The sequence below is a fragment of the Anas acuta genome, chromosome 2, assembly GCF_963932015.1.
Source record: "Anas acuta chromosome 2, bAnaAcu1.1, whole genome shotgun sequence".
In the NCBI taxonomy this organism is placed as follows: Eukaryota; Metazoa; Chordata; class Aves; order Anseriformes; family Anatidae; genus Anas; species Anas acuta.
This window is the reverse complement of record NC_088980.1, coordinates 16,978,498-16,992,606: the sequence shown is the minus strand read 5'-3', so window position 1 is coordinate 16,992,606 and position 14,109 is coordinate 16,978,498. Positions and strand designations below refer to the sequence as shown.

The 14,109-nt window shown below is 38.6% G+C and overlaps 1 protein-coding gene across 6 annotated transcripts in view; it reads right to left on the bottom strand.

The window, feature by feature from the left end:
- Positions 1 to 2,891: 2,891 nt before the first annotated feature.
- MPP7 (MAGUK p55 scaffold protein 7) overlaps positions 2,892 to 14,109 on the bottom strand; it is a 149,414-nt gene continuing 138,196 nt past the window's right edge. For all 6 annotated transcript variants that reach the window (XM_068673642.1, XM_068673644.1, XM_068673641.1 and 3 more), the window contains 5 exons: positions 11,822 to 11,902; positions 9,914 to 10,007; positions 8,751 to 8,859; positions 7,528 to 7,671; positions 2,892 to 6,107 (listed from right to left, as the gene is read on the bottom strand). In XM_068673642.1, coding sequence (XP_068529743.1) covers positions 5,928 to 6,107; positions 7,528 to 7,671; positions 8,751 to 8,859; positions 9,914 to 10,007; positions 11,822 to 11,902 — 608 coding nt within the window. In that variant the 3' untranslated portion in view covers positions 2,892 to 5,927. The remainder of the gene's footprint in view (positions 6,108 to 7,527; positions 7,672 to 8,750; positions 8,860 to 9,913; positions 10,008 to 11,821; positions 11,903 to 14,109) is intronic.

Sequence of the window (14,109 nt, the reverse complement as noted above, 5' to 3'; positions counted from 1 at the left end):
GCTGCCGTGGCTCCGTAGGAAGGCCGCCCAGCGCAGCCCACGGGAGCACAGCTGAACTCTCTCCCCCAGGCAAGGCCGCCTCATGGCTGTGAGGACCAACCTTTTGCTGACCGTGCCTGGGCTCTACCAAGCACAGGGTGGACTACATTTTATCTCCACGTTTGTACAATGCCTAACACAGCCCAGTCTTAATTTGGGATTCAGCCTCCAGAGGCTGGATCGAAGTAGGTTTAAGGGGGAAGCATAACCCACACACGATATGCAAAGGAAGAGTCATTTATGAAGGGGTCGAGACACTCTATGGAGTGGTCCCAACCCCTGCTTCCATCTGTGCAATTTCCACACCATAAATGTGGAAATTTCTGATCATGAAACACGGTGACTACTCCTAGTATTTGAAGCCTAGCCCAATTCAGGGAACCAGCATTTCTTAAGAATAGGCCGGTAATACGTATCTAGGAAGGGTGCGGGATCATGAAATGTCCAGAGGTCGTACACCCAACAAACACAACTCCACCAAGCTGTCAGTTACTTAAACAAGGACCCCCGTAGCCAGCCCTGGCTGCATGAAATTAGAACTGCTCCTGGCCTGTTTTATCACGCACTGCTCTTACGTATCAGGCAGGCCACAAGGGCCTCTCTCACAGCTTTTGTATTTTCATGGCACAAAACGCTGTTCATCTGCTCCCCACCTGGATCACATGCTCTTCACCTCTGGGTTTCAGAAACACACCGCCTCCTGTGTCCATTGGGACACAAGTAAAATATGTCCTTTGATGAAAATGTCAAATTGTTGGTGCCTCACTGCTCTTCCAGATGAGACAATTATCTCTTTTTCCCCTCTGAGATTATTAAACTAAATTTGTACAAGACCAAGAGGAAAAACAGAATGCAGTTGCCAGTGGAGTTTGGTAAGCTTTTGTTAAAATTGTGATGTTTGTACTCTTTTCTCATACAAGTTAACCAAATCAGAAGAAAATAGAGCAACAGCTCTGCCAACACCGCCAGGACCAGCAGTGCTCCCTACATTTCAACTCTCAAAATTAATTTTGGCTCCACTTACCAACGAAGATCTACTGGAGCTTATTTCTATTTACCAGAGGGGGAACAGAAACCACAGCACATTAGCAGCCAACTCGCTAGCTTCCTTGTTCAGTGACTGATAAAAATAGAGACGTGTTTCCAGGATAGTAGCCTCACTTGTAATGTTCTCAGTCCCTCTCTCTACCATACCCACAGACTTGCTGCCTTTAAAACATGTACTGAATCCCTCAAAACTGTGCTTCCCTAAGTCTGAACATGATACTATAGGAAGCTTGTAACATCTCTGTTAAACCACAAATCTAAATTTCACATGAGGAAAATTAAAGCATGCCTTCTGGCTTTTTAGCATACTCAAATCCTGAATATCAATACGACTAGTGAAAATAAAAAATAGTTACAAAAGAAATTGTGACCTAATTTCTCTATTTATTTCTTATCAAGAAATTTTCAAATACTGCTTGTGCCATTCCCCTTTTGGGAGTCCCGAATATACTTGTCTCCATTCATATACTGAAAAGTGTAACGGGCAGGTTTGTGACACCAAATCTTTAAAAATGTGTTTAAATGGACATACGTGTACCACGACTACAGCTGCAAACCAAAGGATTGATAACCACGATTCACCCTCTTCGTTAAAGTGCTGGATATCAGCTACACAAAATGCTACAGTATTTTATTATAGAGATGTAAAATCATTCCATGCTCTCTTCCAAACATTCAACTTGTATTTCAGACAAAGATACCAAGGGGGAAAAAGTATCCAGCTGTCTAGAACTCCAAATTCTCTCATTTGTACTGTCATTTAACATAAGACAAGATTTAAGACCAGACTTTAACTGTTTCCAAATGTTTTTGTGTATGCTTCTGCCGAAACCTTTAACCATTATCAAGCACTAGAAATCTTAAACAGCAAATACACACGTTGTGTTCCTTTTATTTTGTTTTCAGACACTTTTCTGTCGAATGCTTGGCATCACACGTTAATCACGGTAATATATGATAAATACTTAATGACTTTCAAAGCACCTTGGGTAAATTGCAAGTGCAAATGATTTTAAACACTGATATACAGAAAACTCTTATTCCTGTGGGGAAATGTCTGTAGACACTGCAGTAACAAAAAAAAAAAAAAAAAAACACTCAAATTATAAGTTTAATTGTAAATTTCGGAATAAACTATTTACCCTTTGAAACAATCTTACGAAAAATAAATACTAGCTTTACTGAGGAAAAAAATCTGCATGCACAGGAGAAACCTGAACCTAAATACATGTGGGAAATGCAGAATACGGCACTGAAACAAAACAGAAGGGGTTTAAAAATGTTCTCTCTAATCCTAGTATGTGTTAGGCTTTTTTTTTTCCTGGAAAAGATGTAACAAAGTGCAAAAAGTAGTTGAAGTATTACCTTCTTGAAGTGTTAGGAAAGAACACAGCCTCCCGTGTGACTTGCCAGTGGACCAGGAGCACATGTGGCCGATGACACACTCCGGGTCGGGAACTTGGCCGTCGATCCAAGCACTTTGCAAGCACAGACGAGTTAGTGTCTCAGCTTGACCTTCTGCCTTCAGCATCCATCTCGGAAAGAAAATGGTTTACTTGGGGGTGGGCTGCAGGAAAGGGTGACCATATGTTCTGAAGCAGAATTCACCAACAAACATGAAAAATTGAGAATTTCACTCTTTGCCGCTCTAAGTTTATTTTTCCACGTAAAAATAATCAGAATTTTACAGTTAATAGAGAGACTTATGAAATAACTTACTTCTGGGCATTTTTTCTTTTAAAACCAATATATTTTAAAGTCTATACTTTATGGTGCTATTTACAATAAAGAGAAACAAAAAACACTTTCAGTGATAGCAATAATTTATTGTTTTGCATAAGAAGGTAAGATCAGAATCCAGGTAAGACACCAACCAATGACCTGATGGCAAATTCAAGTATCGAGCTTGGTACAATAATAAAAAACACTAGCATTTGTTTGACTATGGCAAACAGCTAAAACACAATAAAAACATCTGGACTTGACTGTCAAAACATACAGATCTCTAAAAACCCACACAGCACATCTTGAATATGTGGAATATTGAAAACATGTTTAGTCATCTTCGTTCCCAAGTTTTAGGAGTCCAAAGGAGCACACAGCCCTCCCCATAGGTGCCTCAGAACAATTCAGTACACAGGCTCAGCGTCCATCACGATAACCAGGTTCCTGTGCTGTCAAAACTGTTGGACAAAGACATTTTTTTGCCACGAGCTTGTATCATCCCTGCCAGCCTTACAGTGGCTTCTATTTGCTTTCTTTTTTATTTATTTTTTTAAAGCAAACACTGTGATAATGTTGATTTTCAAGAGCAATCTAGTAATTTAAGTAAAACTACCTCTCGGTCTGTGCACATTCAAGACTCTGTGCACATTTTGCTCTGCTGGATTTATGTTTTTGTGATTCCCTTCCTTTTGCAGGTGTTACAATTCAGGACTTAGCTTCTGGCCTGGAGACGGGGCAGGCAGCCATCCATCTAGGAAATGCCTGCCAGGACTGTGCTGGGGATCAGAGTCGGTGTCTCTGTAAATGCAACAAAGCACGGTGCTGCTCACTGCTGCCCGGCACAGCAAGCATGTTGGAGAAGGTCCTCCTAGACCACACTGACCCAGGAATGGGAATTAAAATCTTTTCAAAAGGACATGAAAAGCATGCAGTAGAGCCAGCACTGTTTTAAACAGGGACTTTGGAGAATATTCTATCATCTATTTCTTAAAGAGAAAAGCAGGTCCCTTTTGGGAGAGTTATTTTATACTGATGTTCTGACACACCGTGGGTTAGAAGCAGCGTTAAGAGTGTTTCATTAAGAACTAAAGCTCCTCTGGCTGGAAATGGCCAGATCCTGAGAGCTGCAGAGTGCCCGCTCAGTTTTCACTGGTTGCAAGAGGTGGTGAGGGCACTCGGCACCTTGCAGGCAAAGGCAAACAGCCTGAATTACAGATCCCCTGAAAAACAGTTTGATTTTCAATAATTTAAAAAAAAAAAAAAAAAAAAAAAGAGAACATTTTCCCAACCCACAGAATCTGCCTGCAATTAATTTAATCAACAAATCTCAATTTGTATTACAAAAAGGTTTAAGTCCACCTGAAAAATGGTGAAATTTGACAGAAGTTACATTACAGCCATTCAAACAGAGCATTTATCCATACTGAGATTCCGTACATCTGTAACTCTTGCATAAACATTTCCAGACTCCTAGGGATTTTGCTGTTGTTGCTTGCATTTCATTTGTTTTATACAACTCTAAGTCAAATGCAATGACCCACACATTAAATACGCATTTAGAAGAAAACTGCAGAACCCGATGGCTTGATCAGCACATGAACTGAAATAAAATATTTACATGGAATGTTGAGCTCAATTTACAGAGACGGTGTTTCAAATTACAGTCGTGGTAATCTGTTTAATAAATGATCACATTGACAAGAAATTTAAAAACTTAACATCCCTTTTCAACTCTTTCATAAATATATAAGTTTTCACTAAATTCTTTACTCTTTAAACAAGACATCTATATTCTCTTTACAGATTAACATGAAATAACTGTTTCCTGTTTGAATGCCACAGATGTGATGATCTGAATTGAGCAAGTTCCTATACACATTCTGTACTTACAAGACATATTCACAACACAACACATGGGTGTTACTTGGTCTTTACAGATGTATTCATTTTCTGCATATCAGTAGTAAATAAAGAAAAATACCAAATTATCTATATTAAAAATACATAGTCTATGATACATTAGCTTTCGCTGCCACATCAAATTTAAAATGAGGTTTCCAACTGTGTCTGACCACTGACAAAGATATTTTTTATAATGAAGTTTACAGAATTAATTTATTTTTGGATGGAGACAAAATGTCTGTTACACTACTGAAAAAAAAATCACTACATACTGAAAAATAGGAAGAGTTAGCTTATTGCAACTGCTTTCCAGATCTTCAAGGTTTCCTTACTAATAGTTTGAAAATTTCTGAAGGGAATCTGTTCTAAAGAATGCTAAAAATGCTTGTAATCAATTTAAAGAAAAAAATAAAAAATCTTTGTTGCTATTCATACATACTTCTTCGCCACTGATTTTACAGATGACTAATCCCAAAGATTTTGAAGTTATATACATAGTAACTCACATATTTCCCTATTTAAATAAATATTCCTGTGAGTTTTGTTGTGCCACAAAGCATGCATGAAAATATTTTCAATCCATGCATGCTCACAGCAGAGTTTTTCACAATTAAGCCACTGAATATCTTTTTTTCATGACTACACAAGTGCAAAGGAATATGAAAATCACTCTGTACATATAAGACAAGGTTCACATCTAAAAAAGTAAAAACACTTATCTTTTTATGGATAGGATGTCTTCCTCATAAAACTGTTGGTCACTTTTGCCTGCCTCAGTTCTCTCAAGCACTTAACGGATAATAACTTCCAAGTGCTGATGTGCTTTTTATGAGAGCAGTTATGCTTAAAACCGTCAAAGTGCTGATCTCCAGTAGTAATTACTATCTTCTGCAAACTCTCCATTAAAAAAGCTTACCTTGGAAATGGACATAAGAATGACAGAGAGGTGTTTGGCAGTTTTGTTACACCAGTATTAGCTCACTTTACTGAGTGTAGTAAGACTTCGGTTCGACCTGTCTGTACTGTCCCAAAATTATCAACAGGAAGATTGAAGACACGGAAAAACAAGACCAGTGCCAAGTATGTGAAGAGTGCACCTGCTGCTCAGGTAGAGTTAGAAAGCCCTCCTACCAAGAAAATGGCCCTTAAGTATTGCCTAACCATGCACCAGATTCAGACTTGGTCGACGTCAGACGCCTCGTGTATGTGAAACGTTACGAATGCAGCCAGCTGACAGGAACCCAGAAGGTCTCGGTCTCCAATCTGTCAAAAGTTGTTTTGAGCTCGCTGTAGGCTGTAGCGAGGTCATCGTTGACTATCACCTTATCAAAGAGGTGGCCATACTGGCTCTCCATCACCTGGGCAGACTTGATCATTTCTTGAAAATCTTCCTCCTAATAAGATCAGTGCAAGGATCAGTCAGTCCACAGAAACATTACATAAGCTAATTCTGTGGTAAATGTGAAGCTACTTGTTTATTTCTTATCTCATCAGGAAATGGAAACTGGTTTTTATTTTTAAAGAAATGTAGAAATGACCATTCCAAATCATCTCAGAGAACATTCACAAGTAGCGTTTGTTCTACAGGCAATCCTTTCATCTCTGCCCTTGCAGGAACACAGTTGGTCACTGCATGGTAATTAAAGAGAACATTTTCTGTTAGTAACACCAGTGGAAAATGTTTCTAGCTGTTTACTTTGATGATACATTTAAAATTTCATTACTTACGTCTTGGCTTGCTATCAACAAGCAATTTGTTACAGTGCAGCCTTTGCTCTTTTAAGAGCTTGGCAGGAGCTGTCTTCCTATGCCTTGTTAGACCTGGTTCAGTGGATTCCTGCTCATGTTTGGGGAGGGAACAAATCCTTGGAATTTAATTGATTACACACAATGAGATAATAAAACTGTCCTAACTAAACAATATCCTGAAGAATGAAGAATATCCTCTTAAGAATGAACTCCTCTTATATTTTATATATGACATGAAGTATTGTTGTAGTGCATTATTTCCAAACTATTTCAAAAGCATATTCTACAAAGACAGTCATACATAGACTTACATAGATATATAGAGAGGTACTGTATCTGCTCTATCTATAATATCTATCTTTGTGACTCTATCTGTGACTTAGCTTGAAAACCAATCTAAAAATTCCTAAATAACATCTTATGTTTGAGTGAGGGAAAATGATACACCCCTTAAATGCAGAAAACAAAGTCTAACAATGATTGACTTTGGTCTTGTCTCAATTAAAATATTTTTATATTGTATTTTAAGGAAGTAAGTAAGTTACTATTGGGTAACATGACTGATTTTTCCTTTCTTTCTTTTCTGATTGTTGAGTAAAGGCAGCATTTATTACTTTTACTTCCTTGGATTTTTTTCATTCTTATAATATTTATTTCCTTTTAACATTTTTTATGTCTGCCCAAAATATGTTATTTTTATTAAAGCAGCATTTATTTTTTCAATTGATGCTTTATATTTGAGGTTTCCTCTAAATTAGACTCAGAGCTACACTTGATAAAACAAGGAAATTCCTATACTTAAATAGAAACATCTAAGCCCACATGCAAATTTTTTAAGGAGATCCACAGCATCATTTGTCATAAAAATATACTTGCATTTTGAGGGTTCTTCAATTACATAAACTCAAATAGAGCATGATGGAAATGTAAATACCCATGAGCACAGCAAACAATGAGAACATCACAGCAAGTTTAGGGTGACAGAGACTGGGAAATATGTATGGTAAACACCACCAACAAACACTTAACAAGTTCTCATGCTTTACCATGCCTAAATAAACTTACTGTAAAGGGTTTTGCAGTTCCCCTATCATCTTTACTTGAAATAATCTTGGCATTTTTTCTGGTCTCTCTCAAACGGTCAAGCGGTGGAGGCTTTATAAATATAACAAACGGTTTAAACTCATATGTCCGTAAGTGTTTCACTGTCTGGGAAGAGGAAAAATTTAAATTAATTAGTTTATTTCTCAAAATTGAGTTCACTGTAGCAAAAGAAAATCTCCACTAACCAAAATAAATCCATAAAGCACTTGTAGAAGGCTATCTTCAGAAAGGCTATCTAGAAGCCAGCTTTCTGTCCCCTTTATGTTGTCAGGGTCCACAAGACCCTGGTGAAGGGCATCCCAGAAGGGCTCACAAGCCTGAGTCCATTGGAGAATTTAGTATTTCACTGAAAAATCAGGCATGCAAGACATGCAACAGTCTGGCCAAGCAATCCGGCAGCACCAGCCTCAGAAGCCCCTGCCCAGCTCCCCTGGTGCAGATTTGCCTTGCCCAGATGCTCTTCTGCTGGCACAGCTCTCTTGCTGCTGCTCTACAGCAAAGCCCCGCATCTGAAAGTGCACTGGGAACTGCTCACAACCTGCTGGGGTTCAGAAGCCACAGGCTGGCCACCCTTGGAGATGAAACACTTTGCCTACTTTTAAGCAAAGCGGTCCAGCTCCTGAAAGTGCTGTAGTTATTAGTAGAAAAAAAAAAATCCCAGTGGAGCTGTTCAGCTGAGTTGAAAGACAAGGAAGGTTAGCACGAGAACAAATGGTTTAGACAGGAATGGTCTTAACAATTATCCAGCCAACAACACACTGAACGTGTTCCTTGACTTGTGCCTGCCCTGCACGGAAACCCTTTGCACAGACATACTGCTAAACACGGAAGAGAGTTGCTGGATTGGTGACAGCTCAAAGCTTTTCTGAAATTTAAGTTTTGGAGAGAACCTCTAATATGAAACAGCAGAAATTTGAATGAAAATATGGGAGCATTTTGTAATCACATCTTTGGTATTGTGATGTGAGCTTTCAATTCAGTTAATTACTGAGCTGAATACTTGCAAAATATATTGAAGTTTCCTTCCTCTTCTCCTTTCAGCAAGCCTTGCTGCGATAAAGTTACCCAGCAAGCCCACTCAATAGTAACTCAGCAAGGAATAAAATACACTTTTTTAGAAACAGGTTCCTGGAATGCTAATATGCAACACGGGGAACTACAGGATTCCAGAAGTGCTTACTTACATGAGGCTGCACATCCAACAAACAGACTTTGTTTTTAGCTAGGACTGATCGAACAGAGTCTAAACTTGTACCGTAGTAGTTGTTCTTATATTCACCGTACTCGATGAACCTGTGGCAGAAGGTGAAAGCAACTAGAATCATTTCCATTTTCTCCAGCAAAAACTTATCAGTTTGGCTTATAAGATCTAATTCAGAAGCAAAAATATTTTACTTTACACTTGAGTTTTACCGTGTTTTATAAAGGAAATGCTGTCAAGTACTTCAGCATGTCAATTTTAAGAAATCTTCTACTTTACCACGTTCAAATCAGTAACACCTGCTTGTATTACAGTTAAAGAGAAAAAAGTACTGTAGTCCAACAGCCCACTAATGTTTTCCATCACCTCTTTTTCTGAACTAATGCAATGCAATAAAACAGTGGATAAGCTAAACAATAGAAACTACTGAAATTTCATTGCACACTACAGAATATCCAAATTCTGTCCCAGTAGAGGAGGAGGAGCTACAACAGTGCTAATGGAACCGAGGCGGCTGGGTCTGTGCTATAAAAGTAAAGCACAAGTTGCCAAAAAAGCAAAGCACAGTTTGAAGTTTCAATAAAACCCACAGCTTTGTGTCTAATACACTTTTGCCCTCTGAAACACTGGGGCAAAATTTCCAGCTACAACATTTCACAGGCTGCTTGAGAGCATGATGCTACCATTGTCTTCATTTGAGTTTAAATTCTGGAGGGTTTACAGGCAGGGGCTTCACTGTAGGTCTCTAAATTCAAAAGCACAGGAAGTGCCTGTCCTGAAAAAGAGCGGAACTACACAAACATTGATTCAAGCACGTTTGCAGCACTTCCAGACCCCTCTCTTTCAGCACTGCAATGCTTTATTGCTATCAAAGACGACGCTCAACACCTACAGTTTCAAGTCTTATTGATGAGCTGAAGTACTGAAACCACTTGGAAGCTTAGAAACATTTGTGTCTGCATGTATTTCTTTTTTTTTGTTCTGTATTTCAGATTCTGTTTATGTATCAAAATGTAATTCTAACAGATCTTCAAATCACTGCAGCTTACATCCACTCTGAATTACTATCTAAAGTTACAACCAACCCCATTTTACAATAAAGCCATTGTCTTAACTACAGTTCTAATTAAAACCTCTTCACCATACTTGTTATTCTGTACGTCTGTCTCAAACAAGTGCTTGGAAATGAAAATGTATTCAACACCATCACTTTCTTGGCTTCTTCTTGGTCGGGTAGTGTCTGCAGTTTAATTAAAAGAAAAAAGAAGAGATGCAGAAAACAATATAAGGCAAACCAGTTCAAGAAACATTCAAGAGTGTACAGCCTTTGTGCAATACTAGGCATAGTGGTTCCCTTACTTCTGACAGACATAAGGCTGCTCTGCTAGGCAGCACTCAACACGTGATAGGATTGAGTTTAAAAGCATGCACAGCAAAAAAAAAACAAAAAAAACCTCCTGGACAAGTGTCAGATTATCATTTTTATTAACCAGTGGAAAAATCCAATAAAATGAAGACAGCTGAATAATAAAAAGGAGCAGCAGTCCATAACAATTACCCCAACTTTGCCACTCGTTAAACTTATTAGCATATTAGACCATAAAGGGAAACAAAGTTCACCAACCTGATTTATAAAATGTTATGTTCATTAACAACACTCGCAGCTATGGTATGTAAAGCATGATAGTAAAGAAACGGGGTGTGAATTTTATGTTTTAGTGCTTTTCGTTTTCTGGTGATTCTTTTTTCTTTCAGTAGTCTTGCATTATTAGTTGCAGTTTTTACTTTCCTTCAAGCAGTAGACACAAAGTTTTTACCTACAAATGAAACTTCCTTCTGGGGTTGCTACTTACGAATAACGAACCCATCTAAAAATCACATTTAATGCAAGGTGTGTGTTACAGCATCATGTATTCTTCATCATATATGAACATATGCAACCTGCTTGCAGAAACCCGGTTGTTGGATGCCATTTGATGCCATGCTCTTCTTAGGTTGACAAAGAGAAACATTTCCAAGACAAGACCTCCAGTTCTCCCTGCAAGTCCTAACTTACTGAATTTCAGGGAGAAGGATTTCTTTACTTGTTTATTTTAAATTACAACCACAAATTTGGAAGAGAAATGAGAAAAGGCAGCTTGATGAATACTGGCAATTTTTAGAGAAATACTTCTAGGCAAATGATTGCATATGCTTCAACGTGTTAAATATTTGGGAACATCTGCCCTTTTTTTTTTTTGTAGTTTTCAATACCCAGCTGAGGCAAATATTTGCAAATATAATGACTTGTTAAAAACAAATGTATTCACGTTTCTACCTAGAATATTATTTAATACATATACCTTATAGTATACTTGTACTTGCAAAAGAAAATGTGATAATATCTCCTGAATTCAAAATGTTGGACCCATATTTTTGAAGGATCCCTATAGGGGGCAAAATTACAAGTACAAAGCAGACCAAGGAATGAAAGTCCAACTAAGACTGTCAAGTCCTCCGTATGAAAGAAAACCCAGTAAAGTACTGCAGAGTTTAATACAGAGCAATTTTATGCATTATTATACAAATCATATTACTTAATCATATGGGGGGCAGAGGGGAAAAAATTCCCCAAACCAACTTTTCTGAAGCTAATCAAGGGGATTTAAATCATTTATTCATGGGATGAAACTGTTTATCATCACTCTTTATTTTCCAGCCTAATGTATAAAGGGCATTTTGCTGAAAGCAAGTGTTGGTAACAGAGTATGTTTCATAGTTTTACAGCTAAATCCAGGGTGTTCTTCAGCCGAGTTTCATTTACGAAACCTCACTGACATCAATCATGTTATACTTGTAGTAAAAATCCACTGCAATGCCTCTGAGCCAAAACGTCCTATCAATTTAATCAATGCTATTTAAAATACAACTGCAGCAGCACTTTTAGAAATTAGCAAAGTAATTTGGATGCCAAGCATGCATTTAGAGACCTAAATCTGAAAGTGCCTTAAGTTAATGCAATAAGAAAGGAAACCCAATATAGCATTAAGAGAATACAAGTGTGTTTTTACTTACGTGGCACTGTTACCCCGTAATGCTGGGTGTCACTGATCAGCAATTTCCGTTTAAGTTCATTCAGTCCAACCCCTACAGGACCTGAAAGAAACAAATGGTGCTGTTTCCCCGCAGCCAGTTCTCTCTGGTCTTCAGGCACAAGCAGTGCTCCCTGAGATAAGCTCACAGAGCTTATGGCTAAAATACAAACTGGCTTTTCATCAGTCATTTAGAAACGCCCATGGACATAGCCTCTCCTCGAATATACAGTGCTGACAAACTTCAGGGGAGTTAGCTGGCAGCTATTGTGTTCTGACTTTACTACTGAGGAAAAAATCAGTGAAAAAGTTGACAGCAAAGCCAACTTTCTTCCCCACTGCACTCCTCCCCTGAGGAGCACAGCTCCCACCTTCTCCCCATGTCCTGGGAATCCCACTCCTGCAGGCAGGAGTTCAGTCGGCCTCAGGCTGTCCCCGTCCACCTTTTGATGGAGTCAGGGCAGCACTGAACGGGGACAGGGATGAAGGGCGGCTCCTCTCCATGTGCTCTGTGCTCCCCAGGTCACAACCCGCCTGGGGCGCTTTTGTTTCTTTCTTTGCTGTTGATTTTCTTTTGAACTCTGCTTGTGTGCTGCCTGCTGTCTGAACTGCTCCAAAACAAACGTTTCCTTCTTCGTGTGGCTGCCAAAAAGGGACCACTCTTGGAAGGAGGTTGGCAGAAAGAAACAGACTGCATGGAAGGCTTTTGACCCAACTCCTCCACCTCCACTTGAGTCCTAGAAGTTATTGCAGAGGCGTTGCTTTTGATTTTGGGGTTGTCCCTAAGTCTTAGCCATATGCCAGTGATTCTTGAGGTTTCTCTGAGGGCACTCTGTGTCCTGTGAGCTCTCAGAACCGCTCCCCAGCACCAGGAACCTTCTGTGCAGGGCTCCAGCCTGTCCACCACGTTTGGCAGTGGGGCTGTGGTGATATGTTCATGGAGGAAGCACAGCTGTGTGTGTGCATCCACGAGTTTCTGATGTGTACTGGCCTTGTTTCTGCCAAGCCAGGTCAAGAGCAAAACACAGAGGAGAGTAATTTGAACCACATCCCAAATAATCCAAGGATAATAAGTGTGGTTTTAAGGAAAATTCTTGCTGTTGTAGGAAAAGGGATACATATATGCATTGAATGCTTTGTAATAGCCATTTTAGAAATCAGAAATACAAAACCTAATAAACATTTTAACGAAAGAGTGATATACTGCTTAATTACTAGCGAGTCTGGAATTAAAAAACAAAGCCTGACGCTTCAACACCTTCAGGTACCTATTGGTAAAAATGACTGTCTACTCTGCCTGAAGTCAGAAACACGTAATGATGAGAAGCAAAGGCTTGCTACTATCCCCAGGCTGCAGTCTTTCTGCAAAATCTTAAGAGTTTCTGCATTTATAATTTTATATGTTTACATAAGTTAAAAACACAACTACATTTCAAGTTCCATCTCTGACCCGCCTGTAAATTAATCTATCAGTATGTATAAATGTTTATTTAATATGGTGTACAGCAGCCTCTACTGGTGCATGTCTGCAGAGGAAAGCAATGTGTCATGAAGATAATGGCATTACTCTTGTGTTTATTTAAAAAAAATATATATATATATATTTTTTCCTCTTTTAATAGTACAGCTAACAGCAAACAGTTGTTTTTTTCAGGAAAAGCGATTAAAATTCTCAATATGTACTAGCAAAGTTGAATGAAACAAGTGGAATTCAAGTAAAAAGGAATCATTGTATTCCTCTAAAGCCAAAAAAAAATTCCCATCAAATCTGCACAAATATTATGTCCTTAGCCTACGTGCTGTCAAATCAACAATATGCTTTTAGCTCTATTTATATATAAATAATCCAGGCTTCATTTACTGTGACAGATGCTTTGGAAACTTAGATCAAATCTGGTTTAAGACCCAAACCTCATTACTACTCTGTCTCCCCTTCCAGGTTACCATTTTAAACTCATCTTTAAAGATAACTACTGAAAGTTGCGGATTCCTCTTTTTCAGTGCTGTCTTCACAAAACTCTCATAATTGTAGCACATGGACTTTTGGGGCTGATTCCTAATTAGTAATGCCATCCATTATGCTCGTTTTTACACCACAACTCCTGAGTGTAACATGTACTTCTATTCTGAATCTTCTTTTCATTTTCATGCTATAGAAAAAGATGCTGGTTTCTAATAATTATGAATCTGGATATGATTTGAACTCAAGAAGAGAATAAAGCATCAGGATTGGAAAGGACAGTCCAGATTCTTATTGCAGAATGCCAGGCA